We start from the raw sequence: 27,190 nt of genomic DNA on the forward strand, positions 1-27,190 counted from the left end.
TTCATTCTCAATCACCTGACATATAAAGAATTTGTTAGATCACTTATTATTTACCTTTTAAATTTTAAAATTTTTATATTCAAATACGATTTATGGACTACTTATTTTTTTCTTGGAAATGAAAGTATATGGTGAAAGAAAAATTAATCTTAAAAAAAAATAATCATTTTTTAATTTCAAGTGGTTATTAACATCATGATCATTATCATTAGTGGTTAATGAGGGTTCACCGAAGAGATATTATAAACATTTTTAAAATTAGATAAATATAAATATATAATAAAAATCCCTTTTTTAAGACCTAATTCAGGCACGTCTTCCCTCTTTATTCCCCAACCGCAACGCGTCTCATTCCTTCTCATCAATCGGAAGTCTCCTCGCCCGGAGAAAGAAAGCTTCAAAGTCTACCTCTCTCTCTCTCTCTCTCTCTTCTCTCTCCGTCTCTCTCCCCCATGGATCTATTCAAACCCTATTTACACCATGAATCTTTCTAGAGGGTTTCGCCAGAGGCCAAACCCGATCAAGAAAGAGCTCATCAACAGGTGCGCGATTCTTCTTCTTCCTCCGCGATCATCGCTGCGTTGCTTTTGGCTAATTTGATCCATCTTTTTCCGATCGTCAATGCATGTAATCCATGGAATATCTCGATGAATTCTTTAAATCTTTTGAATTAATTGTGTGAAATACCAGTCGATCGCGAGATCTATCGGATCAGGGCTTTGCTTTGCGTTGCTTTTACTTAGTAATTTAGGGATATACCATCGCGGAATTCGATCCCTCTGTCCAGATGAATCCTCAGCATGGGATGATCCGGTTCTTGTTTTTGTAGATTTTTCTGTATCATCTTCCGATGGACAGATGGATAATTGTTTCCCTCGAAAGAACCAACTGGATTCACAGAAATGCTTGACCATCTTTGTGTTGGTCCAAGTTTAACATAATGAAACTGAAATTTCCATTACTATTGCTGATAGTGGCTGGTAAGATTATCTGCTTATACTACTTTCTTCATCAGTTTATTCTTCTCTCTTTTGTCTGTTGTTTGTATCGCCGGTCCAATCACATGTTGATAGATGTGAATCCTCGAAATACATGTCAATATGCTAATGATGAGCTTCATCTGTTATAGACCTTAGTCAGTTGCAGTCATTCACGAGAGAGCAAGAGAGAAGAATCAAATCAATTAAATCCCTTCTCTATTTCTTATTTGCGTATGCTTTCTCGTCAGTGATGTCATTGTAAACAGATGATAAGTTCAGTAGGAAGCTTACCGAATTATATGACTTGCTTGGTCATTATAGTTCCTTTTGCTTTGTGTTGGTTAAAGAAGAATTTGATTGTCTAATTCAGCCAACCTTGGTTCGATTCCAAGTTTGTCACAAGGATGTTGTAAAAATTAAGGAGTGTGATTTAGGATTCGATTGTCTAAGATGTCTAAGATTCGAAGCCAACCTTGGTTCGAGTACAAGTCTGTCGTATACTTGGTGTCGGGAGATAAATGGATCCATCAAAGGATGTTGTAAAAAAATTACATTGGGCACATGCCAGACAAAGGTTAAGAAGCGTGATTTTGGATTCGATTGTCCAAGATGTCCAAGATTCGGAGCCATCCTTGGTTTGATTACAAGTTTGTTGCATACTTGGTGTCGGGAGATTAATGGATCCAACAAAGGATGTTGTAAAAAAATTACGTTAGGTGCATGCCTGACAAAGGTTAAAAAGCATGATTTAGGATTCGAAGGATTCTAGGTGAGATAGCACTTGAATCGTAACTTGGTAATCATTGTGGGAGTGGTTTCACAACATTGCCAGACATTACCTGGCATGATTAGTCACATAAACTATCAGGCATTGCGGTTGGCACCATCGTATCGATTGCATGAGTCACTCATCTTACATGTCAAGTTGACGAGGCATCAGAGTAGGATATGACATCAGTTGTCCACGTGTCACACCCCCTTACAAATGTTGATGATGAAGCCCTCTAGTTCTTGTTGTAGTATGTATGGGAAAGATATATATCACTAACAAGGATGCAAGGCGATCAGTCAGCGAATGGATGGATCCTAAAAAGCATGTATTAACGTTTTCGTGGACTTCGTCGAGCTATTATGTTACCGAAGTGCATTTTCTATCATCTCTTATCTTTCAAAAGCATATATTAACATTTTCATGGACTTCGTCGAGCTATTATGTTACTGAGGTGCATTTTCTATCATCTCTCATCTTTACATCTGTGGCCTTCATTTGGTTTAGACATTTTTTAAGTTGCAACTTCAATGTGTGGTCGTGCTTAGTTTCTTCCGTGCTTTGAGTGGATTAATTAGCTATTAGAGTTTTGTATTTGAAGTTTTTCATGATAGTGATGAATTTTGGAATCTCGATGATGTGAAGTCTATAGTATTATCGTTGAAAGAGAAAGAGATAAAACAGCATGGACTTTCCATCGATAATCACTTGAATGTATAACTCTACTTATACGAGCATATGAATAATTCTACTTTTTCACAAACACATGCATACTTTATATCACAGAAGAACAGTTTGTTTCTCGACTTTATTTAATTTGACTGCTCGATGATTTAATTTTTTGACAGACATCCACACGTTCTCCATGATTCATGAAGCTGTCAGTTCAATATATGGCAACTGCGGTTTCTGAAAGCATCCATGACACGTTCAATATCGTGTAATCTTGATACATAAATACATAATACAGAATGCATTTTAGTTCTCACTAGAAATTGAAAGCAAGTACACAGCACTGTTGTCAGAGCATTTGCAAACTTTGCAGGTTTCGCGAAAACATCATCTTCCAGTGTTTTTTTGTAGTACAAGCATTTGCTGAAATGACTTTTTTTTTTTTTTGTATGATACCAGATTTGAGATTTACAATTCAGTTTAGTGCATTATTGCAACTTCTGATACCTTTTCAATAACCTCATGAATGTGTAGGTTTTGGTCGGTGGTCAATGATGATGGATCATCAGCAATAGCGTGGTCGATTTTGTTAAGTCAAAATGCCGCTGCCGGAAGGAGTTCCCCATTTCCCACCGATGTAGAGATGCAGCTACTTTTGACGGAACATTTTATCCCTTGTTGTGGTAGGAGTTGGAAAGTAAGTCTCAGAAAACCGTACAAGCTTCTCTTCTTTTTTGATCCGCAAGATGAGCAACATATATATCATCAAAATGTGAGAGGACTATCAGATACAAACTCCTCTCTTCCCAAGTGCTTTATCATATGGGCCATACCTTACCGGGGAGCCACGAGGCTAACGTCACCTATTGTATCTATATTTTATCCCAAAAGAAAAAGAAAATATTGATTCTCGTGAATAATTGCTACCATAACTGAGGATGCATTTGTGCAACTACATCAATGCTAAAACATGGCAACCGTTCTAAGCATTTACAAAGTTACAAAAGCTATAAATAAAACAATATTAGGAAGCACAGTTCCTCGGCATATTTCCCTCAGAGATGGCCAAAAGAATATGCGCTTCTTCTTCGGCGTAGGAAGCAAATTTGCCTTTAGTACAGCCATGGGGCAGGCGTCTAAAGGCAGCGGGAGAGATACAGTTACGTGTCATCATTGTCGCCGTGATGCTGGTAGCCTGATGCGACACCATCCCCGATCAAATGATGGCCATCCGAGTCTTCTCCACCTTCACCTGTAATCATGTCGGCCTCATGATGATTAGCTCTGTGCTGCTTCCCACCGTACTGCTCATTTCTCCATTCCCCATCTCGCTCCATGTACTGCTCATGTGAAAACTGGTGCTCGTCGTCTTCTGCCACAACAAAAGAAAGCATGTTTGTCCCACAAATAAGGTTTTTAGACTAGTAACATTTCAGCATGGTTGTAGATGGCAACTTGTCAAGAGTCGCTGCTGTCAAGTGTTGATACATACAGATATCAAAAGCACCTGGATCTCCTAGAACCACCAAAAACAACATGCAGTGGAAGTTTCATGTGTACTATCTTCGATTTAGTAATTGGGAGTACGCCAAAGAAAGGAAAAGAATTAACTACCGATACCAATAATCTTGTTATGCTTTACATGTAATCAGTAAGCAATCGATACCAATTTCTATAACCAGCCTATTGAATGAATACATATCTCAACCAGACCAACTGGTTCTGCTTTACTGTATGTGGAAAGCTTTAGAAACACAAAAGATTATCATTAACTGCATATAATAAAATAGGTTTAGATGCATAAGGATCTCATTCAGAACTTAAAAAAAGAATAATGGGTTTACGGATAATTACCTCTTTCGCCGTCGGATGCATCGGCAAGTCTTGCAATTGCATCGATTAGTGATTGTTCATGGTCCTGCAAACATGAGTACCTCAATTTTTATCCATAAAAACACATAGCTGCTGAGTACTGAAAGTTGGCATAGTTTTCGTACTTTCAACACTTTTTTTGCTTTCTCAATCTGAAGAGGATCAGGATGGCTGGCGCCAAAAACCTTCTCCACCTGATTGGAACAGGAAACAGAATATTCTGTTACATGAGAAAAAAACACTGACCGACTGTTAAACCACGTTCACTAAACTTTTAAGAAAACATACTTCCTTTATGAGAGTCTCAGTGTGAAGTATCTCGATGTCGCCAGTGTTCTTCTTGCTGATGCCATTTTGAGACGTTGGAAAATCTTTCTTAGGCTGATTCTTGATAGTTTCTCTTCCCCTTCCGGCACCTGGAATGGCGTCGCCACGGCCAGTGGATTTCTTGATCTTGCGACCTGGTGCACCTTGCCCAGGCTGATAATTAATATCTGGGTCCTCACCCTCCCATCTTATATCTTCAGGGGAAATCTGCAATCGGGTAAGCCCCAAAATTAAAAGTTGAAGCATTGATGAAATCAAAATTAGCAAGCTCATAAATTATTCGTTGGTTTTGATTTTTTTTATAAATATAATGATTCTCATGTTGAACAATATACATACTTTTTGTTGTAAATCTTCATTTTTACCATCACATTGGAAGGATACCTTCTGAGTTAAGTGTGTTGAAGTGAACCACAGGCTAGCAGAATAATTTTGGGCTAAAGCAAAATCCTATCTTTACTTCATTTATGTAAATGTGGAAGCGCACAACTAACAACTAAATAGATGAAAGAAATAAAAGATACAATATGGAGAAAATGTACTTCTTTGAGTCCATTACATTCAATTACCCTAGGAAAATGAACGTCAAACAACAACATCCTTCTGTTCTAATTCTGGCAAACTTCGGCATCACGAACTCAAAAGAAAAATAATTGTCTAATAAAATTTCCATCTTATTCTAGGGGCTCTTGGGCTTTCTGCATAGTTTCAAACTCTACCTAACCTTATTTAAGTTGAATTAGGCTTACAAACCAAGAGATGGCAGCTATAGGTACTAACTCTATCAGTAAGTTACGAAAAAATGTGTAAGATAATGCAAGGTAAACAAACTCAAGAAATACGACAATAATAGCTACAATCATACAGTCAATGTCTTGAAGAAGAATAACGGATTAGCCGATCATCCCTAATCAATCCAATGGTCGCTGACTCACCACAAATTTGACAAACAAAGATAACCAGTAAATATCACCAAATATTTTGGACATCTTCAATATAACTAATAAGCATAGAATGCAGAGAGTGCTTTGGCTAGCAATGCATTATGACAAGTCCTAAAACGTCAATCCATTTTTTCACGCATCTGCTCATAATGGTGGATCACCACAAATTTTCAACTTAGAGCATAATGTGAACATTAGACATATGCAATGACCAAGCTAACATAAGAGGTAAAATTCCAATGCTATAACTGCCATCAGCACAGCATGTACATACTTTTTGCAAAAATAAGAAGAAAACACTTCATTTCTGATCACTTAAAGAACCAAAGTAGCTGTGGCATCATAAAAGCAATCAACTTACCTCTTTTAAATTGACCCATTCCCACGTCTCATTGTTTGTGCCCTTATCATAGACCAGAGCATGCAGACCCTGTGAAATGCTGATAATCAGAAATTTCTAACTGCCAATGCACTCGCAAAAACAATAAAGACATAGAAAAACTTAACAAGCTTACTTCGACCGGATTATAATCAGTGATGACGGCTTCATAAAAGTGATTATCTGCGGGCCACCTAGTCATGACTATTCGCCCAATTAGTGGATCATATGGTGCTTTTTTAGCTGGTTCGACTATAACAGGAGCACCAGAAGAGTTCCTATTTGCAATTAGGCCCCTTCCACTAGGACCTGCAGAAGAATACTGCATGGACTTCATCGAAGATGCACTGGGCAATCCCTGACCCTGCAATTTAAGTATAAATTTAACAGATGGCATATGACAACTGTAAGAATATTCAAATAATATACGGGATTAAGAAACAAATATTTTACGTACATTTTCAACATCCTAACCACTCACCGATTTAGGTTTTTTGCCCTTCGCTCCTGTTGCAGCTACCCTTTTTGCAGTCGATAACGACGGCTGCATGGAAGATGCAATAGGTTGTGAGTACAGACCAGGAGATGGTGCATCCAAAGACAAAGAACGTGCTGGCTGTGACGTTCTTTGCCGCTTCCGAGAAGCTGAGATGGTGGGGCTTGGTGCTTGCCTGCCACCATCTGGTTGAACATTATTAAGCACTCCAGATTGGAGCCCACCTGCTTGCCTCCATTCCCTATTTAAGAAATAGTTCACAAGAGCAACTTATAGCTGGAAAAGGAACGAAGCCAAAAACATATCTTCAACCAAAAATTTCAGATATCTGTTCCTTAACAAACCTTATCCTTCGAATTATGTCATCAGCATTGACCCTACTTAATAGTTCTCTGTGTTCCTCATCTGACACTCTCAGCTCCTTTCTAAGTTCAGTTATTAGACTTTCTTTCTCCTGAATGTATATGTTCCATCATGAAGCCAACTTGTAACTAAGATTTGCATGTAAAAAGCAAAAGAAATCAACAATAATAAGGTCAGTTATGGTCAATTTATGGATACCCAAGTAATGGCATCAGATTGAGCCTTAAATGCTCGAAGAATTGAACTGTATGCTTCTTGCTCGATTCGATGTATCTGAAACTCCATATCATTCTGCATCCTAGCATAGGGAATAGCACCAACAATATTTCTTCCATTACCAGTCACATGTCCTCTTATGCCCCTGTTCTGATGAGTTGGTGGAAGATCATCATCAGTTCCTGCAGCCAAATAGCAACGACAAAATCAGTAGCATCAGCTTCCATGCATCCTATCACAAAGGAGATGTGTAAAAGAAGCTAAGCAAATATGTTGCACAGTGAATAGCTTTGGAAGGTCTGTGAATACTCATGCATTTAGTTGGCGTCTTGGCGAAAAAAGTGCAAAATGGTGGCATTTAAATTAAGCTGGTAAAAACAAAGTTGGCATACCAAGGCTACTTATTTGCAACTGATCAAACCTTCTTCATGACAAATAACATATACATTAATGTCTACACCAACAGTTGAAGTTTCGCATCATCTAGACCTCCATCCTGCTTGAGGAGCTGATGACTACTACACCCCAAATTTCCTGAGATTAATCTACAAATACTAGACGAAGAAAAAGATACATGCAATCGGGCAGTGGTAGACTTAAGTTCCATTACTAAAGCTTCCAATTACAGTGGTAGGCTGATATTCAAATTGTAGCCGCATCATAAATAATTGTTGGATCTTATAAGAAATATGCACAAAATCAGAAAAAATATGTCATATGCCTTGCTGCTTCCACAATAACTGAATCTTTCATCTAAGCCTTTCTCATCATCAAAGGCATCACTCTGAAGTTCTTATTTATCATATGCTTACATCCTCGTCTTGCCAACAAAGTGCAAACAGAGGAAAGAGTGTAAAGCCAATGTTTGCAAGTAAGCCAGTTAAATATATGGATTATTGCACTTGAGGGTAGCTTGGGCTCAAGACCAGGTTGCAAGTTCAAGTTTGGTTCCTCTTAACATTTATGCAAGCTTAAACTGAGCTGCTATCTACCCAACAAAATTTAAATTAAATTTACAAGCAAGCTGGATCAAACTTGGCCCATCTATCACCCATATATTTAGCTTCTTCTTGCACTTTACTAGAAGACATAAACAAGTCTAGACTGAAGGATACTTAACTATTATCAAAACAAATTCAAGAAGTCCATCGAAGACTGTGTTTGTTAGGGACACAATCATCTAATGTGAAATCTCAAAATACAAGGCTCATCATATTAGAGCAGTAAAAAAGCTTGCAAGGGCCAAAAAGAAACATGAAAGCAATTTTAAGTCTTACAAACAACAATTCTGCTGTACAAATTATGCAATATCCAGACTCCATGAAACAAGCATCAATGTGTACATCCAAAATTAGCAACAAATGACCATCAGTTTCCTCTAGAATCAGGACTAGAAACCTGGAGAAAACTAGAATCCTGCACTGAAACCAAAATATTTTAACAGAAATAACTGAATGCAAAATGAATATAGTAATTATTTATAGCTCTTGCGCTCTCAGCATGACATTTGAGTCCGGCGATCTTTAACACTTGCTGTAACCAAATTATAATCAGAAGTTGACATGATCACATAATCAAAGAGTTAAATAAAATTTCCAGAGACTTCCAATCAACTCTTGAATTTGACATGCATGTTCTAACTGTACTCATCTGTCTATATCCTACAGAATCAAATGTAGCTTTTCTGTCATTGAACCAATTACTGAATTCAACATGCGAATGAAAAGTACAAGATACAACATGGCAATTCATGCTGCAGCATATCTTACACAACAGCCCTAACTTTGATATCTTCAACAACTTCATATATTACGAGTCTTTTAATGCAAAAGAAAAACATCTTCTACACCCAATAAGAATCTCAAACCCCTACGTAAACAGATGTTCAAAGAAACGGAACGCTGACCTAGGAAGAACATGCTGAAAGACGAAGTTTACAGTTCCGTTCTACGACACGACCCAAGTATTTGCCGCATATCAAACTCAAAACCCTAATTCTCCAACCTAGCGTTTCTCTTAGCAAACAGAGCTGATCCACGGAGTCGCAGCACCACCACTTCGTAAAGAGCGATATCGCACAAAGAGAGCCAACGATTTTTAACGCAAATACAAAACCCTAAATCACGAATCGGATCAAGAATGCCAAGTAACGCTCACCGCTGCTATCGGATGGATCGAACGCCATGATGTCGGTCTTCTCGGCACCAAATCCTCCACCGCGTGAACCCTAACGACTGCAATCACGTCGAAATGGAAGAGAGACCAAGAACCAATTTCCTGCGGAGAAAAGAGAGAACCGCCGCTTCTAAATCGATTTCCCTCCGCTCTTCACGAGAAGACGAGCATAAGAACGCGAATTCGATCGAAATTCCGAATCGAGCGAGAAGTAATTAGGGATGGGAGAGGAGGGGGGTCGAGAGGGATCGGAGGCGAGGGGAAGACAGAGGAGGCGACGGGAAGCAAAGAGGGGGGAGGGAGGGTTCGAAACGGAATTCCGTAAAATGGCGGATTCCAACGCTTTATATGAGAGTATGCGTATATTTTTTGAGTCCCGTCATACGCGAGGGCGGGGATTACGGGCAATGGATGGGGATATCGCTAACGAGCCGGATTTCACTTAAGATCCGAATCCGAATGAGATTCCAGTGAGTTAGCGTTGTTTCTGCTTTTACGTATTTATCCTTGCACGGTTCGAAAACATCGTACGTGCCCTTACGAATGGATCGTCTCCATTAACATCCGTTCTAAACGTGAGAAACATCGACTAATTTGAATTAAGAAACATAACAAATATTTAAAAAACAGTAATGATGAATACAACATTAATTGATAAGTAAAAAGTGATAATTAAATTCACGCTATTGATGTAATATTGACAAGTATAATTTAGAGTCACGAAATGCATCAAAAATAATATTTTATTTTAATAATCTCTTGATTCGTGACATTTTTTTTCTTACAAATTAAGTATTTTATTTGAACATTTTGACTTTTGACTTATTATTCGCATTGCTCATAATCATTTTTATGCGAGATTTTTTTCCTATTTGAATGAATTTCTTTTTGTTACTTAACATGGAATAAGGAGAAATTTGTGTTATTATTTTTTCCTATTGATTTGATTTTATTTGAGTTAATATTTTTAAACTCTCATTAATATTGATCATTAGATCTACGAGAAGATTATTATGAGTATAGGCTTTGGGAAGTGACAAGAAGTCATGAATTCTGAGATAGATTTCATGTGATCCAATAATATTTGAAATTTAATTGATGCATCTGAGAATATTGTACCCATCGATTGCAAATGGATCTTCAAGAAGAAGATTGAAGTAGATGGAAATGTAGAGACATATAAAGCAAGGCTAGTGACTAAAGGTTATTGTCAAAATCAATGTGTTGACTATGACAAAACTTTTTCATCCGTAGTAATGTTAAAATCCATATGAATTATATTAGCTATTGTAGTACATTATAATTATGAGATTTAATAAATAGACGTGAAAATCGTATTCTTCAATGATAACATCGAGGAGGAGATGTATATGATATAACTTGAGAAATTCATGTTGAAGGATTATCTAGATAAAATGTATAGGTTGCTTAGGTACATTTATGGACTAAAGCAAGCTTCTCAAAATTAGAATATAAGATTTGACGAGGTAAACAGATGTTATTATTAGGATCAAGAGCACTAAGAGGGGGGGGGGGGGGGGGGGGTGAATTAGTGCAGCGGAAATCTTTCTGTGATTAAAACCGAAAGCTGCGTACTTTTGATAAAAATGATTTCGATGTAAAAGTCGATTTTAAGATTAGGCACAGTTTACGTTTAAACGCTGTTTACGTCTAAACGTAGTTTGCGTCTAAGCGCAGTTTACGCAGTTTGCGTCTAAGCGCAGTTTACGCAGTTTGCGTCTAAGCGCAGTTTGCGTCTAAATGCAGATTGCGTCTAAGCACAGTTTACGTCTAAGCGCAGTTTGCGTCTAAATGCAGTTTGCGTCTAAATGCAGATTGCGTCTAAGCTCAGATTGCGTCTAAGCGCAGTTTGCGACTAAGCGCAGTTTTACGTCTAAAACACAGTTTTACGTCTAAATACAGTTTGTGCAGTTTACGTCAAAAACATAGTTTTACGTTTAAACACAGTTTGCGCAGTTTACGTCTAAACGCAGTTTTTACGTCTAGACGCAGTTTACGTTTAAGCGTAGATTTACGTCTAAACGCAGTTTCAAAGGGATCTGAACTTGGAAACTTGTTCGTAAAAGCGCAGAAGACAGTTTTGCAGAATCAAAACGTAAACGTAAACTGTAATGTAAATCTCGTACGAAAACACCGATTTACGTCTGAATGCGGATTTGGAAATATCAACGCTTAGAAACTTGTTCGTAAAGGCGCAGAGAGCAGAAGCAATGTGGGAGGTTTGCAGTAATGATAAAGTGCTCAAAATAAACGCAAACCAGAGATTTAGAGTGGTTCGGTCAGTCTTGACCTACTCCACTTTTGGCTTCCTCCACCGGCGAGGTCACCGACGTCAACTAGGGGCCTTCCTTCAATAGGCGAAGGCCAACTGCCCTTTTACAGTTTCTCTCCTTTTGACAGGCTCAGGAGACAACCTTTACAGATCCTTTCTCTCCTCTCTTTACAACTCAGAATTTGAAGAACAGAAAAAGGAGAACTTTAGGACTTTACACAAATTTGAGCTCTTAGAATCACAGAAAAGATCAGAAATTCGGTGTGGATCTGTATCTCTTCAGTGCTGAATGGGTGGGGTACTTATAGGCCCCAACCCAATTCAAATTTGGAGCTCAAAACGATCAAATCCCGGAATTCCGGGATCAGGCGGTTGTACCTCATGACTGGAGAGGTTGCACCGCCTGGCAGAGCTCGAAGACTGAGCCCAGGCGGTTGCACCTCTCTGTCAGGGAGGTTCCACCGCCTGAGTCTGGCTCGGAGACTGAGCCCCAGGCGGTGCCACCTCTTGACTGAGGCGGTTGCACCTCTCTGCCAGAGCTCGAAGACCGAGCTCAGGCGGTGCCACCTCTCTGTCAGGGAGGTTGCACCGCTCAATCTAGCTCGAAGACTGAGCTCAAGCGGTGCCACCTCCTGGCTGGAGCGGTTGCACCGCCCAGTCTCACTGAAAGACTCAGCCCAGGCGGTGCCACCTCCTGGCCTAGGCGGTTGCACCTCCTGGTGCAATCAGGGTCCGAATGGTTAGCTCCATTCGGCCCAATTTCGACTTTTCAGGAGCCCAATTGCCCCAAGATTAAGCTAATGGGATCACCTCCCATTTTCTAACTTAACCAATGTGCTAACTACGATTAAATCTAAGACAATTCCTGCAGCTTTGCTTCGGTGCGTCAATCGCTTCTTCCGGCGAGTTTCCGGTGAACTTCCGTCGATCATCCGATGAACCCTCGGTGATGCTCCTGCGGACTTCCGGCAAAATCCTGGACTTTGCGACGATCCACTTGGCGAGTTCCGACGAGCTTCGCTTGGCAAGCTTCTGGACTTCTCGGATCTGTTCCCGCAGAACCTCCGACGACCGTCCGAACTTCCGTCGAACTCTCGAACTCCCAACGTGATCATGAACTTGACTCCGGCGTAACTTCTGCTGCTTGTCTAACTTTCATCGTAGTTAATCCTGCACACTTATCTCAACACATAGATTAGACAACAAATGACAATTGACTTCATCATCAAAATCCGAGATTCAACAGTTATGACTTCGTTAAGAATGAAGATAGCCTTATATACACGAAGGTAAGTGGGTCTAGTTTTCTTTTTTTCCTTATCTTTTTGAGTTATTTTTGACCTACTCCTGGTACACTTCTCTCTTTCTTTCTTCCCATTTTATCCCTTATTTATTCAAAACTACTTTTAAAAATTTAAAAATAATACTTCTAAATTCTTCAAAAATATAAAAGGTTTATAAAAAAGTATTATGATAAGATATGTGGATACAAGTGTTCAAGTTAAAAATATTTTAGACAAGGTTACCTAAATACACTCTATTTTAAACTCAACTACAAATCTGATTGTAGAATGAGTGTATTTTAAATTTTTTTTTAGTATATTTGGTCAATTTTTATCAAACAACCTCAAGCTTTCATAATTCTACTGTAATATGAATCTATAAAATATTTTAATGTACTTTATTTTTTGATAAATTTAATATAATTAATTATAATTTGATATGTTTTTATAAACAAGTGTAATTTTAATTTATTCTTGGAGTGTAATGGAGTCAACTTCAATCAAATATATCAAACTTTTATAATTTTATTAGAATGTAATGGAGTTAGGATAATTAAATATCTAATTTGATGTATTTATAGTTATTTTTTTGAATGGGTGTAATAACGAGTTAACCATAATCAAACTATCTCAAACTTTCGTAATTCTTCCAAATCATGATTCCAACAAAAAATATATATTTTTATTTTATACAAATTAAGATAATTAATTATCAAAGTTGACACGTTTGTACTTTATTTCGTGAACTAATATATTTGTATTTATTTTTTAGTACTAACGATGTCAACTTCCAACAAACGGTCTTAAACTTTCACAACTCCAATAGAACAAAATCATAACAAATATTTTAGTAGAGGTTTTATTTAAAAATAATTAATAAAAATTAATAATTAAAATTTGATATATTTTGAGATATATTACGTTAGATTATTTTCGAGTGTAACAGATCAACTTCGACAAAAGCATCTCGAATTTTTACGAACTCCCCTCGAACATGATTATAATAATAACTATATTAATTTTTTATTTTATTATGAATTTAGGACCATAATTCGATGTTAGAATAATGTTGTGAGTAATTAATTTTCCCTTGTTCTCCTTAATTCGATATTTCGAGTCACATGGTGGAACAGTTTAAGCCATCGTTGTTCTTGGGGAACCCTCTTGCGATTAATTATTTTTCCCTGGTTTTTCCCCCTTTAATTCCTCGTTGCCAATATGTGTGATCGTAAGACGGCAAGAGCACGTGCGGGCCGAGGCTCGGTTCGCCCGTGCGAGCGCCAGCTCGTGAGCTTTGACCACCGCAGCAACGATTACTCTGATTCCCCTCTCGCATCGCACGAGACGCCGACTCCTACAAAAGGGGCGGAGTCTTCACACCCCAAAGGGGCCATGCTGCTCTGCCATCTCGCCTTTCTTCCCCTCGTTCGTCACGTTCCTCCTCTCGCCGCCTTTCCCAAGACCTTCTTCTCCAGCCCAATCTCTCGATCCGCTCTTCGCTGGGGCTGGCACCGGAATCGGCGGCCGTCGGAGCGACGGGGTTCTCGGAGACCCGATCGACAGATCGGAGGATCACGAAGCCATTCCATGGAGTCCAAGACGGAGGCGCGGGATCCGGCGGCGGAATCTCCGGCCGCGCTCGCCGATGGCGGAAAGGGCGTGCGGTTGAAGCTCGAGGAGTTTAATTGGGACCACTCCTTCGTGCGGGAGCTGCCTGGTGATCCAAGATCCGATACGATCCCTCGCCAGGTACTTCTTCTTCCTTTCTTACACTGATTGTTTTAGGACTCACTCGCTATTGTCTCCGAATGTTCTTCTTATTGTTTTTAGTGTATTGATCAATTTCAACTTATTTGCGGGAATAATTCATGAAAAATATTACCCTTTGATCGCAACACCGACCTAGTGGGTTTGGATCTTCCTTCTCGATCAAGATCGACACTTAGACGAATAGAGTCGTGGTCCTAATTCATCTAAGAAGAACCGTTTTTTAAGATGTGTCAGTGTCTGGAGCGTGGATGTTTTTACTTATTTCATTTGCAGTACGTGTTTACTCCTGCAATTTCCACCACACATTTTATTTTCCATGTAACAAAATTAGCCATCCTGTCTACGCTTTGTATATGTGCAGAAGTTATAATTTCTTTTGTTGGTTTATCTTATGCAACATGTAAATAAGAAGCATACACAAATCAAGGACATATTTGAATTTCTTAGCGCCTTAAGCTTAATCTATGTTTGGCTGCAATCGATCCGGTATCTTGTGCTATCGTTCTGCCTTTCTTGCCCATGTTCTTCGCCGCTGTCCTGTCACGGACTTAGCTGATTTTGCCTAAGTCGTGCGGCACCCTTGCGTGTTCGTCCGCAAAGGTCAGCCTCCCTGAAGCCTCCCCTGATCTCTTAAGACCCACAAAAGAGAGAACAAGACAGAGAAAATGCCTCACTCGGGATCCACAAGCAAACATGTCTGAAAAACACTTTAAAGACAATACAAATTACAAACAGACTTTACAAGCTCTGAACAGTTGCACAACAAAGGGTAAAATGATCCATTATAGACCGAAAATCTCTCATACGTGTCCACATGACACAACCTTTATTTACAAGCCTAAAGCGGCCATCGACCCAACTAAAATGGGACTATTAAGCCTTCGGCCGTCCCCCTACATGCTGTACAAAGCATGAACAGACCCAAAACACACGGACATACATAAGCATTACATCAAACACCCTGTTTAGAAGTTTGTCCGTGACATTCTCCCCCACTTATTCCTTCGACGTCCTCGTCGAAGCCTTTGTCGACACTGCAACTCCTCGCCTTTGCTGAGTCTTCAATATTATGCTCCAGCTGCAATACGTCTCTTGGCTCCCAACTGCTCTCCACTGCTATTTTCGAGTAGTCGAACCTTTGATCCGCCATGCTGCTTCAACTCACCCATGACTCTGACTCCGGTGTGGGGTTGGCTGAGTTGTGTTGATCCCTGTTGGTTCCTGCGGATCCTTCAAATGAAGGAAAAGACCATTCTTACTGCGCCAGTCTCTCAAATGCCTCATGCTGCTTGAACTGAGTGGATGCTTGTTGGAGCTTTAACAAGCATCGTCTCGCAAACTTCTGAGGTTCTGGGTCCTTCCTCTACAAAATTTGCTCATTGACTCTTCTTCAACTTAGTTGTCACATCCAAGTATGTTCGCATCACTTCCGCTTTCGATTGGCATTTCGTCGGGAAATGAAGCGGACGATCTACTCTCAGTAGCACTAATCACCGTTGGTGAGGATTTGACAACTATTGTCTTTCGTTATCTTCGAAGGGTCTTTGAACATATGCAGAACTCCTCTGCTGGATAGATAAGAGAATTGGGGTACTCGGTTTCGCCCATTCTCTTAAGAGTTAAGAAGGCAAATGTTACTTGACTTCGCCCGCCTCCTCGAGGTTGTACTCCATGCATCGAGCTGGTTACTGGCCTTCGCCTGCTCTTTGCTCACACTTCTGAAGCACTTGAAGTGTTTGCACTCCTTGCGTTGAGTTAGCTACTGTGATTCACCTTCTCAATGCCATTGAACTTCTGGAATGCAGGAAGTTTTCACCCCAACTTGGAGTAATTTTCCTAATAGATTTGGTCGCCTCTGGGATTGTACCGTCTTCTCCATCAACTCTGCCGCCTACTCCCCTGAGTAGCAAAGGTCCAGCACCGCGTACTGACTACTTCGTTCCTTGGTCGTGCACTCTTGTATGACCCGAAGTCCTTCACTTTCGGCTATCTTGATGAGAAACTCATTGACACCGGTCTTACGAAGTTCCTTGGCCTCTGCCCTTCCGCCTTGTCTCGGTACTTGGAGTTTGCCTCTGCATGCTCTACCTCCTCGGCCCCTTTCACGACCAAGCGCTCTCCCTCCATGAGAGCAAGGGATCAATGACTTTCACGGAAGTCCCGCCTCTGCGGTACCATGGCGCTGCCATGCTCATGACACTACTATCCGTCGACTCGCATCTGCATCTCTTTTCTTTACAATCAGTAGACATGCCTCTGTGGTACTCCTCCGAGTCCACCTCCATTCTAACTGATACTGGATTTTGGATAGCTACGTCCCTCTGGACTCGTCGTCGCTTCCTCGCCCCTTTCGACCCCCTGCTTCAACACCTCTGTGTTCTCCAAGCAGCTCCCTTTGGTCGATGGAAAGACAGACTGCAACTCCCATGCATGGCCTCTGTCATAACGTTGTAGGGTTTGCACCGATTCTGCTCTCCTTAGCTTCCTTGGTAGCAACGTTCGCTTACTCGACCTTGTCCTCTAACTTGTCGGGCTCCCTTAAGCGAATATGAGCTCTGGAGCAGTCCAACTCTCCAACTGCTTCGATCATACCGCTGTATGATCAAGTCCCTCCCATGGGACTCACTGGTACTTGCATTCGAACTTTTCCCTTGGTGGAACACAGCCCCCATATGCTGATGACCAAGTCTTTCATCCGATGCAAAATTCGATGCACGCACGGAAGACCCGCCTCTGCGGTACCATGGCTTTCGCTCCTTGAATCCATAGCCCTTCTTGCCGTCGTGTTGTTCACCGAAGTGGAGCTCCCAGTAGCTCCCGATCATACCTCCGTATGATCCAGTCCCTCACGGGACAGGATTGTGTGTATCGCATTGCCACGAACTATTCTGCCCCGATCCGCTGCACCATGTCGCCTCAGGGTGACATCTCCATTGCATTCTGATCCTTGTGGGATGAACTCGAATTGTGGTCCCTCCATGTGTGGCCTCTGCCAATACATCGCAGGGTCTCTTCCACCTTCGATTTTGTTCGCTCCTTTGGTAATCGACCTTCAGCCACCCACTCTTGGGTCACACCAAAATGAAGCACCGCTCTAGGACAGTCCGTCGCCTAGTAGCTCCCGAAGTCCCCCGACTTCGCTGCAATCAATGCACCATTGTCTGGATCCTGGGCCTCTGCCCCTACCAGCACAATCTTCGTTGCGCACCGCCTCCTTCATAGCAACTTGAATGACAACACTGTGGCAATATTCTTCAAGAGTACTCGCCTCTGCGTCCTCTTGCCCCGTGCTAAGGCCTTCTGAACTCAACTTCGCCTCCGCAAATTGAGTCGCCTTAGTTCTTCCATCAAATGCTCCTCCGAGATGAAGTGCATGTGCACCGAAGCTCCCATCGTCTTTGGCACCATGCAAGATGAGTCCGCTCCGTCAGAATGAATGACCTATGGAACAACATGATCCTGCTCTTGCCTCTGCAAGAGTTCATGTCCTTGACCTTTGTCCAAGGAAAGCATTATGCCTCTGCTCCATGTTCCATCTTCTATGCTGGCTCCCTTCATACGGCTTGGGTACTTCGCCAAGTTACACTCAAGTTGCTCCGCTCCTCGTTTTTGCATTGAGTTGATGGTGGCCCTCGCGCCCACCATTCCACAGGTCAGCCCTCCCTTGAGTCCGATCTCCATATCGACTCCAAGTGTACCTTCATTTGTGTTGCTTTGGGTCGCTCCCCCACTTGATCTCGCAATGCATCCGCCAATGCATTCTCTCAAGCAAGATCATGCGACGACTCATCGTCGCTTGCTCAGTCCATCAAGCTTCGTGGGGTTGTTGAGGTACTCCTCCTCAACTTGTGAGGTCCGCCCCACATGATTCTCCCTCTGGAGAGCCGAGACTTATCCCTCCTGGATAACTGTCCCGTTGGAGCAACATCTCTCTTCGTTTCGGAGACCACCATCCCCTTAGACTACTCCGTTCTACTGAACAAATTGTGCATAGTCCTACCTCCTGCAAACGCACTTGCTAGATTGCGACTCCATGTCAATACAGCCCCCGCTGCACCCCTCAAGGTCTAGCAACATGCTGAACTAGTTGCACCCTTCAGCCTCCTACGGACGTATCCTTCACATGCCAAAGAGAAAGTTTCAATGCTCCATGGCGCCGAGTTTCGGTCGCCTTGGGATGGCCACGAACATTCGATCGTCCACATACAAGCCCCCTGCATGAGTACCAAATTCTTCGAATTAGCAATTCCCCTCACCTCTGTGAGCTTTGCATAGCTCTTTTGGTCGTTGAGCAACTCATTACACCTTGGATGGTCTCATCCTTAACCAAGCGCCTCGCTTGCCTTGAGCACCATCAAGTATGGTTGTCAACGTTGAGCCGTAGCTCAAACTCAGCCATCCCAACCTTTGTGCGCTTCAAATTCTTCCAAGCTTGTCTGTTCTCGTGGTGCCTCTTGCGCGAAGGGTTGGCCATTCCTCTGAATGCCAATCTCAAATGCCCGCTCCTCTGAGCGACTCCTTTTCCTTACATCTCCATGCCCGTTTTCCCCCAAACGATCGCGCGTGTGCTGACTGCCCTCAATGCAGTCCCGCTAGGTCCCCCACGTTTGCATGCTAAGTGTTTTTATGAGTGCTTGTCCCGCTCTGATACCATCTGTCACGGACTTAGCTGATTTTGCCTAAGTCGTGCGGCACCCTTGCGTGTCTGTCCGCAAAGGTCAGCCTCCCCGAAACCTCCCCTGGTCCCTTAGGACCCACAAAAGAGAGAACAAGACAGAGAAAATGCCTCACTCGGGATCCACAAGCAAACATGTCCGAAAAACACTTTATAGACAATGCAAATTACAAACAGACTTTACAAGCTCTGAACAGTTGCACAACAAAGGGTAAAATGGTCCATTATATACCGAAAATCTCTCCTACGTGTCCACATGACACAACCTTTATTTACAAGCCTAAAGCAGCCACCGACCCAACTAAAATGGGACTATTAAGCCTTTGGCCGCCCCCCTACATGCTGTACAAAGCATGAACAGACCCAAAAGACACGGACATACATAAGCATTACATCAAACACCCGGTTTAGAAGTTTGTCCGTGACAGTCCGGTCTGGATAAAGCATCCAGGAGAAATTGTTTCATTTCCTTGATTGTTTGCTTTCTAGGTCTCCTAAGCCCCAGTCTAGTTTCTAAACTTTCTATAGTACTTATGAAAGCCATCATGTTGGATTTTAATAAGCTTGAATTGAAGATTTCCACATAACTAAAATAAGCTGAAAGTCCTCTAATGGATATTTTCTTGCTGTATCAGCAGAGATACGTTGATTTTACAAAGTTTTGTGCTCTCTGTTTGTCAGCTACCTAATTGGCATCGAGAAAGATTTAATGAGAGATACACACATGGGTTGTTGTTTGAAGATCTTTGCATAACGAGTATTATTTTGAAAGAATATCTGGTAGTGGAGTGGTAATTCTTGTTGACTATAATATTATCCACCTTCTGTTCAAAAACACATCTCAGAGTTACCGATCTTCCAACTGGTATAATTAATAATATAATTTTGTTTCCTGTAGTTAGCTTTCTTTTAAACATAATTGCATATGTTTGACCAACAATAACAACTTTCTGTTTGCAGCTAATATTTGAACTTTAGAAAATAGCTGATCTGTTTTCAAATGGTTTTCAGGTGCTTCATGCATGTTACAGTAAAGTATCTCCATCTGCTGAAGTGGAAAGTCCTGAGCTTGTAGCTTGGTCAGAATCAGTTGCTGAATTGCTTGATTTGGATCCAAAAGAGTGGGCATCTTGACTAGCTCTGTTCTACAGCTGTTTAAATTCTAAAATATGTAAAATTTTCAGCTAAGTAATCAACATTTTTCACCAATTAGATAAATTATTGCTCAAATCTAGACTTTTTTCTAAAACCTGCATAATCACAAGTTCGTTTCATGTTTACATTAACTATTTGGCAATTCAAGTGTCATGTCTTTCATCTTCGGTTGGTTTGCAATAATATGACATGACGTACAAGTTTCCCCAGGAATCAAATACCTATTCATCTGTTCTCATTCCCCACTACCTGGATCACATCATCCATACTACATTGTAGTTGCCTGAATCTATTGCCTAAAGCATATATAAGAATATTTTGACTCGTAAGATTTATTTTTCATCTTCAATTATTTAAAGACACTTGGGAATCTTGGATAGTTCCATTTTTAGATGGCTTTGCATGGATTTGTTGACTAGTTCTCTCGGGTAATATGTTATTTCAATGGAGCTCTATTTTGATTCTACCCTCATCTATGGTTACAGATTTGAGCGGCCTGATTTCCCTTTAATATTCTCTGGAGCATTACCTCTAAAGGGAGGGTTAGTATTAAATGATAAACTTTGGTCGTGTACCTTTCTCTCAGCTTCAACTGTGATGATGATCTAAATTATTATCTTTTGTAGGTTACCTTATGCACAGTGCTATGGGGGTCACCAATTTGGTGTGTGGGCTGGTCAGCTAGGGGATGGACGCGCAATTACTCTTGGTGAGCTTCTAAATTCTCGAGGCGAAAGATGGGAATTGCAGCTTAAGGGTGCTGGGAAGACTCCTTATAGCCGATTTGCAGATGGTCTGGCAGTCCTTCGTAGCAGCATTCGTGAATTTCTTTGCAGTGAGGCAATGATTGGACTAGGAATTCCCACTACTCGAGCACTCTCTCTTGTTACCACTGGCAAATTTGTTAGTCGAGACATGTTTTACGAGTATGTTACTGTTGAACATTTTTATGGCTACTTTTTCCTCTGTACATCTAACAAATGGCAGCACTACACACATTTCATGAAGGGGTTATAGCACAGTTGATACTATTTAGAATCACAGGGTAGTGATCCCAGGTCAATAGACTATTACTTCATAGTAGCACAAATCAGAAGACAGTTACATCTTTGGGCATATCCTTCCAAATGGATCTGTTTTTTCCTGTCATCTTTTTTTTTTTTTTAATATGAGGTACGTGATGGTAGCATTTTTACTTATGAAAGTTCACAGAAGAGCACAATGCATAGACAGAATATTCGGGTTTTGTTACTTTAAAGACTTCAGGTCCTTTCATAAAAACCTTGTGATTCTACTTGTGTGTTTTAAATATCCATATTTTATCTTAAATTCTTAGCCTTTCTCTGTTATGTTATCATCCTTATATATGCTCATGGGCCTTGCAGCGGCAATCCTAAGGATGAACCTGGTGCAATTGTTTGCCGTGTTGCTCAGTCCTTCTTGCGTTTTGGTTCATATCAAATTCATGCCTCTAGGGGAAAAGAAGACCTTGATCTTGTTCGAACTTTGGCAGATTACACAATTTGCCATCATTTTCCCCATATTGAGAAAATGAGCAAAAGTGATGACTTGTCTTTTGAGGTTGGTGTCGAGGGCTCTTTGATAGTGGATCTGACATCTAACAAGTATGCAGGTAATGTTCTTCATATGTGCATCTGCTAAGGTTGATCTCTAAATCTGCCAAATATTGTATGCTATGAATAAAAATGTCAATATTTTCTGGAAATACTTAAATATTTGACCGTCTGTTTTTTGCATGGATCTTATCAGCTTGGTCAGTTGAGGTTGCTGAGCGCACTGCTTCCTTGATTGCCAGTTGGCAAGGAGTTGGCTTCACCCATGGTGTTCTGAACACCGATAACATGAGTGTGTTGGGTCTGACCATTGACTACGGGCCTTTTGGTTTTCTGGATGCATTTGATCCAAGTTATACTCCAAATACTACAGACCTTCCTGGGAGGAGGTACTGTTTTGCAAACCAGCCTGATATTGGCTTGTGGAATATTGCACAATTTACTGCAACCTTATCGGCTGCACAATTGATCAGCAAAGAGGAGGCAAACTATGCTATGGAAAGGTAATTTTTTTAGTTTATGATGAGATTATATTTTGAAAAATGTGGTTGATTATGTTTTGAAAAACATGTAGTTTGATTGTTGACATTAGGCTGTTCATCTTTTTTGCAGATATGGAGACAAATTCATGGACGAATACCAGTCCATAATGACCAGGAAACTAGGTTTATCCAAATACAATAAACAACTTATAAGTACCCTTCTCAACAACATGGCTGTTGACAAAGTTGATTACACAAACTTCTTTCGGTTGCTTTCAAATATAAAAGCGGACACTGGCACTCCCAAAAATGAGCTCCTCGTCCCTCTTAAAGCTGCTTTGTTGGACATTGGCCAGGAGCGGAAGGAGGCATGGACCACTTGGGTGCAAACCTATATCGAAGAGGTATGATTTTCATTTGGTTGATACATTTACTCTGATTTTTCATAGTAGCACATGTCGCTGTCATCCTCGTCCTCTTTTTTCTTTTTGGTCCTCTGACTTCAGGTTCAAAAGAATGAAGTCCTAACCCGCTTAGCCTAGGAATTTAATTCAACAGTTCAGCTTATTAGTTATAGATTGGGGGCAAGAATGGTTGGTAACATTCAATTATAGTATAAAGGTGAGTAACCAAGGGTAGACTAGGAGAAGTGGTGATGGTGAGTGGAGGATACAGCAAGAATTTCAACAAGGAGCAAGGTGGAAGTTTTAAGATAAGCATGGCAACGTATGTTGAAATCAAATGGCATGTGGATTTTATGAGGTATTTAAGGACATAGCAATACATCCCATGCGGAAAGAGGAGTTGCCAAATTTAAGTTTTGCAGCTAGGCAAGTTATTTCTCTTCACTTCACAATTTGAATGTATGATGGAGTGGAGGAAAGAAGTGCATGAGTCTTCCTAAAGAACATTGCAAATATGCTTTGATGATTGCATATGGTAACAAAGAAGTGAATCTGGCAAAAACATGGCAAGAAACGTGTATTTGTTATGCATATAGGAACTTCCTTCAGTCTGATGGTTTTGAGGTTAGCTGTATTCTTTGCTTAAAGCCGATTGTATTAAGATGCGAGTGAAAACAGACTGAACTTTGTTAGGTTATATATGATAACATAATATTTTGGGGCCCTGCTAGTATTGCATCCCATGGAACCCTTGGGCCCACAGCCAGGCTGGTGCATTGCTTAGTGGTTCGGGCTCTGCATGGGCATCTCTGAAGCTATGAGCATGCTTATTTCACTCTTTCCTGATGGTCGCTTTCTTTCTTCTGAAGTTGGTTGCTAGTGGTACGTCGGACGATGAACGGAAGGCCGCGATGAACTCTGTTAACCCAAAGTACATCCTCCGGAACTATCTGTGCCAAAGCGCCATTGATGCAGCTGAACAAGGCGACTATGGGGAGGTTCGCAGGCTTCTGAAACTCATGGAGCACCCATACGATGATCAACCGGGAATGGAGAAGTACGCCCGGTTGCCACCTGCATGGGCTTACAGACCAGGTGTGTGCATGCTATCATGCTCATCTTGAGGATGAATTTGATTGGGCATAACTGCCATATACTCAAACCTGATTGTATATTCCATTAAAAAGTTTTACTCCGATAATGTATTATGAGGATAGCGCCATCGAATGCATCACCCGTTCTGTTTATTAGTTTACGTTTCTATGCTTAACCAGTGGTTAATCTGTGTTGTAATCGAAACCTTCCAACCTTTCTCTGGGAAGTGATGCATTAGATAAAAGGGTCGATGTCAATTTCCTGTCATGTTGTGTGTGGTTTATGGATGATATGAATTGCTAACTCAAACAGCTCCTTGACAACTTCTTGTCCAAACAGCAGGCTGCAGATCGCCTTTAATCATTCAGTACACTGTAATCCCCCAAGCTGTATGGTTTGATTAGGCTTAGTACGTACTAATTAGCGCATGCCAAGTAATTATTTGTTGGTTGCTTACAGGAATTTCACACTCTTCATCACTGTTGATGGTTATGAAAGATGATTCCTATCCCTCTTAGCCCCTGAAGCTTCCCACTAAAAAGATTCTTGATGTGCCTAAAAATTACATGAGCTACTCCTCCAAAGTTCAAATACAAAAGAAAAAGAGAATATATACAAATTATTTTAATCATTACCTGTTTAATCTATGCACTAGAATCTTCAAAACATCGTTATAGAACAGCCATAAAAGATATATATATATATATATATATATAGAGAGAGAGAGAGAGAGAGAGAGAGAGAGAGAGAGAGATTAAGTTGTTCAGTCATAGGATATATATATATATATATATATATATATATATATATAATTCATTTGTGTAACGTAAACTACAACGTCCTCTACTGGCCAAACTTTATTCACCAGAAACATTCTCCGATGGACAGCTTCGTGCAACATAACAGTCTCATATGCTTCTTGCAAGCATCTCCTGGTACCTCCTGTACGACTCCTGCTTCTCCAGCCTAAACTTCTCATGGCACCTCGCTATAAACCTCTCCGCGAGCCGATCGATCTCGCTTCCTTCGCCCGTATCCCCTCCCGAAGCCTCCGACTCGTCCTCGAGCCAGTCGAGGCACCCACCGAGTGGTGGCTCCGCCTCACCAGCGCTGTCCTCGGTGAAGATCACCGTCGAGTCATCAAACTCCGAGATGGGAAGCTGCGGCGGCATGGGTGTCACGCACGAGGATGACCAGCTACGGTGCAGCTTAAAGAAGCCGAAGAGCTTCTTCTTCGTCTTCCTCAGCTTAAAGTCGCGGTTGCTGTCGATGACCTTCTTCTTCTTCTTCTTCTTAAGAAGCTCCGCGACCATGGACTTGGCATGGGAGATGTGTCGAAGGAGGTAGACCTTGAGCAGGCTTCTGATCTTGAAGGAAGTTGAGCTTGGGCATGGCGATTCCGCTCCCAAGCCATAGAAAGACTGCAGGGGCTTTACACTGTATTGCCTGGCCATCACATCAGGCTCAGCAACTCGGTTGGAGACCATGGCCTTTATAAGCATCTTCCAAAGAGAGCTTTCTTTGTGTTCTTTCCTCATACTTCCGATTTGATCCGTTCTTACATGTCTTAAAGTTGCTTGTGAGGATAAGAGCGATCTCCTCTTACGTAAGGGATCTCACGGGGAGGTTTTATGACGACTTTTGCCACTCAAGCAATTGGTGTTTCTGAGGATGGGATGTTACGTTGAAAGGACTTCATGGTGTTACGTAGAGGATCTTTAGAACGAGGAAAGCAAAGCAAACGAGTAGTCACATCAACACTCGGATTTAGTGTGAAGTATATTGAGACTAAGATTCAACCTAACTATTTTAAGTCAGTAGTTCAATTTCAATGAAATTAATATGTTAATTATTCTATCATATCTGATCATGATATTTGATAAGAGTTAGTTGTCTCATCAAATTGACAATTGATACAAAAATTAATCTAGTATTAGAGTCAAGATCAAAGGGTACGTCAAGACATGAGATCACCGTGCTTTATATATATATATATATATATATATATATATATATATATATATATATATATATATATATATATATATATATATATATATATATATATATCAAATTAGAGTCTGATGGATGGATGGATGTATTGATTCAATCAATGTGTTCATCATTTTAAACATATTAAGAGGAGGATATCTTGATATTAAAAAAATATATGTTGGAAAATAACAATCAAATTTTATAATCTTTATCCACATTGATAGAAAAAATAATAAATTTTCACAACATGAAAATAATGAAATCAAAAGATTAAAACTATCTGATAATAATATTAACTTTAGAGCTTTTCTTGTGTTTAAAAAAAAAAAAAAAGTGTCTATCTTGCACGTCTCAATTCTCAAGTATCAGCTTCACTACTTAAAAGTCTTGTATGCTTTAAACTAGCAGCTCTATTCCAAAGCAATGACATCATCGGATCTCCTTACTGAGCATGAGGTAGGTATGCACACGAAAGCTGGGAGGCACTCACTGAGGCCTGGTTGGCTGCTCATCCATTTGGTGTGCATGAGAAAGTGTGACTTGGTGAAATGGTTGAGATCTTCTTGTACTGAACTGACTTCATGCATGCATGCATGCAATCATTTACACATGAGAGAAGAAGTTTATACATATATAAACTGGTTCATATATATGATGGAATTTTGTGAAGCCATATGATTTCCAATTGGAAGGTTTTATGGCTGCTAACTTAAAGAACTATTGTTGCATGGAAGATTTCTCATATATGAATCATTTGGAAGAATATCTTTTTTTTTTCGTTTTGATTTGATAATAATGATCCATGTGGTTCGTGGCTCATATATTTTTTTCATATCATATGTAATCAATCCTATAGAAAATAATGTCACTATTATTTTACCCAAACTATGGTGTCTCATATGTACATGATCTTCAAAATATAATAGAAGGAAAAAACCACCACCCCAATGACCAACAAAAATCTTAAAATCCTTCCAAAAGAAAAAAAAAAATTGTTCCACCCTCCACAGCATCAAATCAGTAAAAATGGGTGGAGCCACAGCAAAAAGGTAGAACACAAAGGAGCATGAGCAAGTCCGGGTTCGTCACAGGTGATGTCACCCCTGGAACTTATCAGGGTCGAATACAGCTGGCGGACGTTGTCACGTGACATCAGGCGTGACGTTTTGCTTGCCCACAGTACGTGTCCTTAACGATGTGGGCCCCGAGATTGTTCCCGTTCCGTCGAAAAGTTGTCTCTGAATCGCACGCACATGGACGCAGCCCCATCA

The 27,190-nt window shown here is 40.7% G+C and overlaps 3 protein-coding genes and 1 long non-coding RNA gene across 6 annotated transcripts; 2 read left to right on the top strand and 2 right to left on the bottom strand.

Annotated features, from left to right (window-relative positions):
• Nucleotides 1-322: 322 nt before the first annotated feature.
• On the top strand, nucleotides 323-3,341 carry LOC135607263 (uncharacterized). The gene is made up of 2 exons (XR_010485125.1): nucleotides 323-542; nucleotides 2,956-3,341. It is a non-coding gene; the product is annotated as an uncharacterized LOC135607263 (long non-coding RNA).
• On the bottom strand, nucleotides 3,325-9,496 carry LOC135583116 (protein EMSY-LIKE 3-like). 3 transcript variants are annotated; one of them, XM_065098946.1, is made up of 10 exons: nucleotides 9,176-9,496; nucleotides 7,001-7,200; nucleotides 6,784-6,893; nucleotides 6,425-6,680; nucleotides 6,080-6,307; nucleotides 5,926-5,994; nucleotides 4,582-4,827; nucleotides 4,419-4,487; nucleotides 4,276-4,339; nucleotides 3,325-3,790 (listed from the first exon to the last, which is right to left on the bottom strand). In XM_065098946.1, the coding sequence occupies exons 1-10, from the start codon at nucleotides 9,201-9,203 to the stop codon at nucleotides 3,582-3,584; spliced, it is 1,479 nt and encodes a 492-aa protein (XP_064955018.1). In that variant the 5' UTR covers nucleotides 9,204-9,496; the 3' UTR covers nucleotides 3,325-3,581. The 3 variants fall into 3 exon arrangements, with proteins under 3 accessions (XP_064955018.1, XP_064955017.1, XP_064955019.1); XM_065098945.1 differs by having other exon boundaries at nucleotides 3,325-3,793; XM_065098947.1 differs by lacking the exon at nucleotides 3,325-3,790 and adding an exon at nucleotides 3,870-4,193.
• A 4,556-nt stretch (nucleotides 9,497-14,052) lies between these two features.
• On the top strand, nucleotides 14,053-24,191 carry LOC135607264 (uncharacterized). The gene is made up of 8 exons (XM_065098948.1): nucleotides 14,053-14,518; nucleotides 20,226-20,335; nucleotides 20,855-20,911; nucleotides 20,996-21,295; nucleotides 21,755-22,002; nucleotides 22,140-22,446; nucleotides 22,556-22,829; nucleotides 23,699-24,191. The coding sequence occupies exons 1-8, from the start codon at nucleotides 14,162-14,164 to the stop codon at nucleotides 23,951-23,953; spliced, it is 1,908 nt and encodes a 635-aa protein (XP_064955020.1). The 5' UTR covers nucleotides 14,053-14,161; the 3' UTR covers nucleotides 23,954-24,191.
• Nucleotides 24,192-24,678: 487 nt separating this feature from the next.
• LOC135607268 (uncharacterized) lies at nucleotides 24,679-25,442 on the bottom strand. The gene has a single exon (XM_065098951.1). It carries the CDS (start codon nucleotides 25,424-25,426, stop codon nucleotides 24,833-24,835), a length of 594 nt encoding a protein of 197 aa, XP_064955023.1. The 5' UTR covers nucleotides 25,427-25,442; the 3' UTR covers nucleotides 24,679-24,832.
• Nucleotides 25,443-27,190: the final 1,748 nt, after the last annotated feature.

The sequence above is a fragment of the Musa acuminata genome, chromosome BXJ2-3 (assembly GCF_036884655.1).
Source record: "Musa acuminata AAA Group cultivar baxijiao chromosome BXJ2-3, Cavendish_Baxijiao_AAA, whole genome shotgun sequence".
Lineage (NCBI taxonomy): Eukaryota > Viridiplantae > Streptophyta > Magnoliopsida > Zingiberales > Musaceae > Musa > Musa acuminata.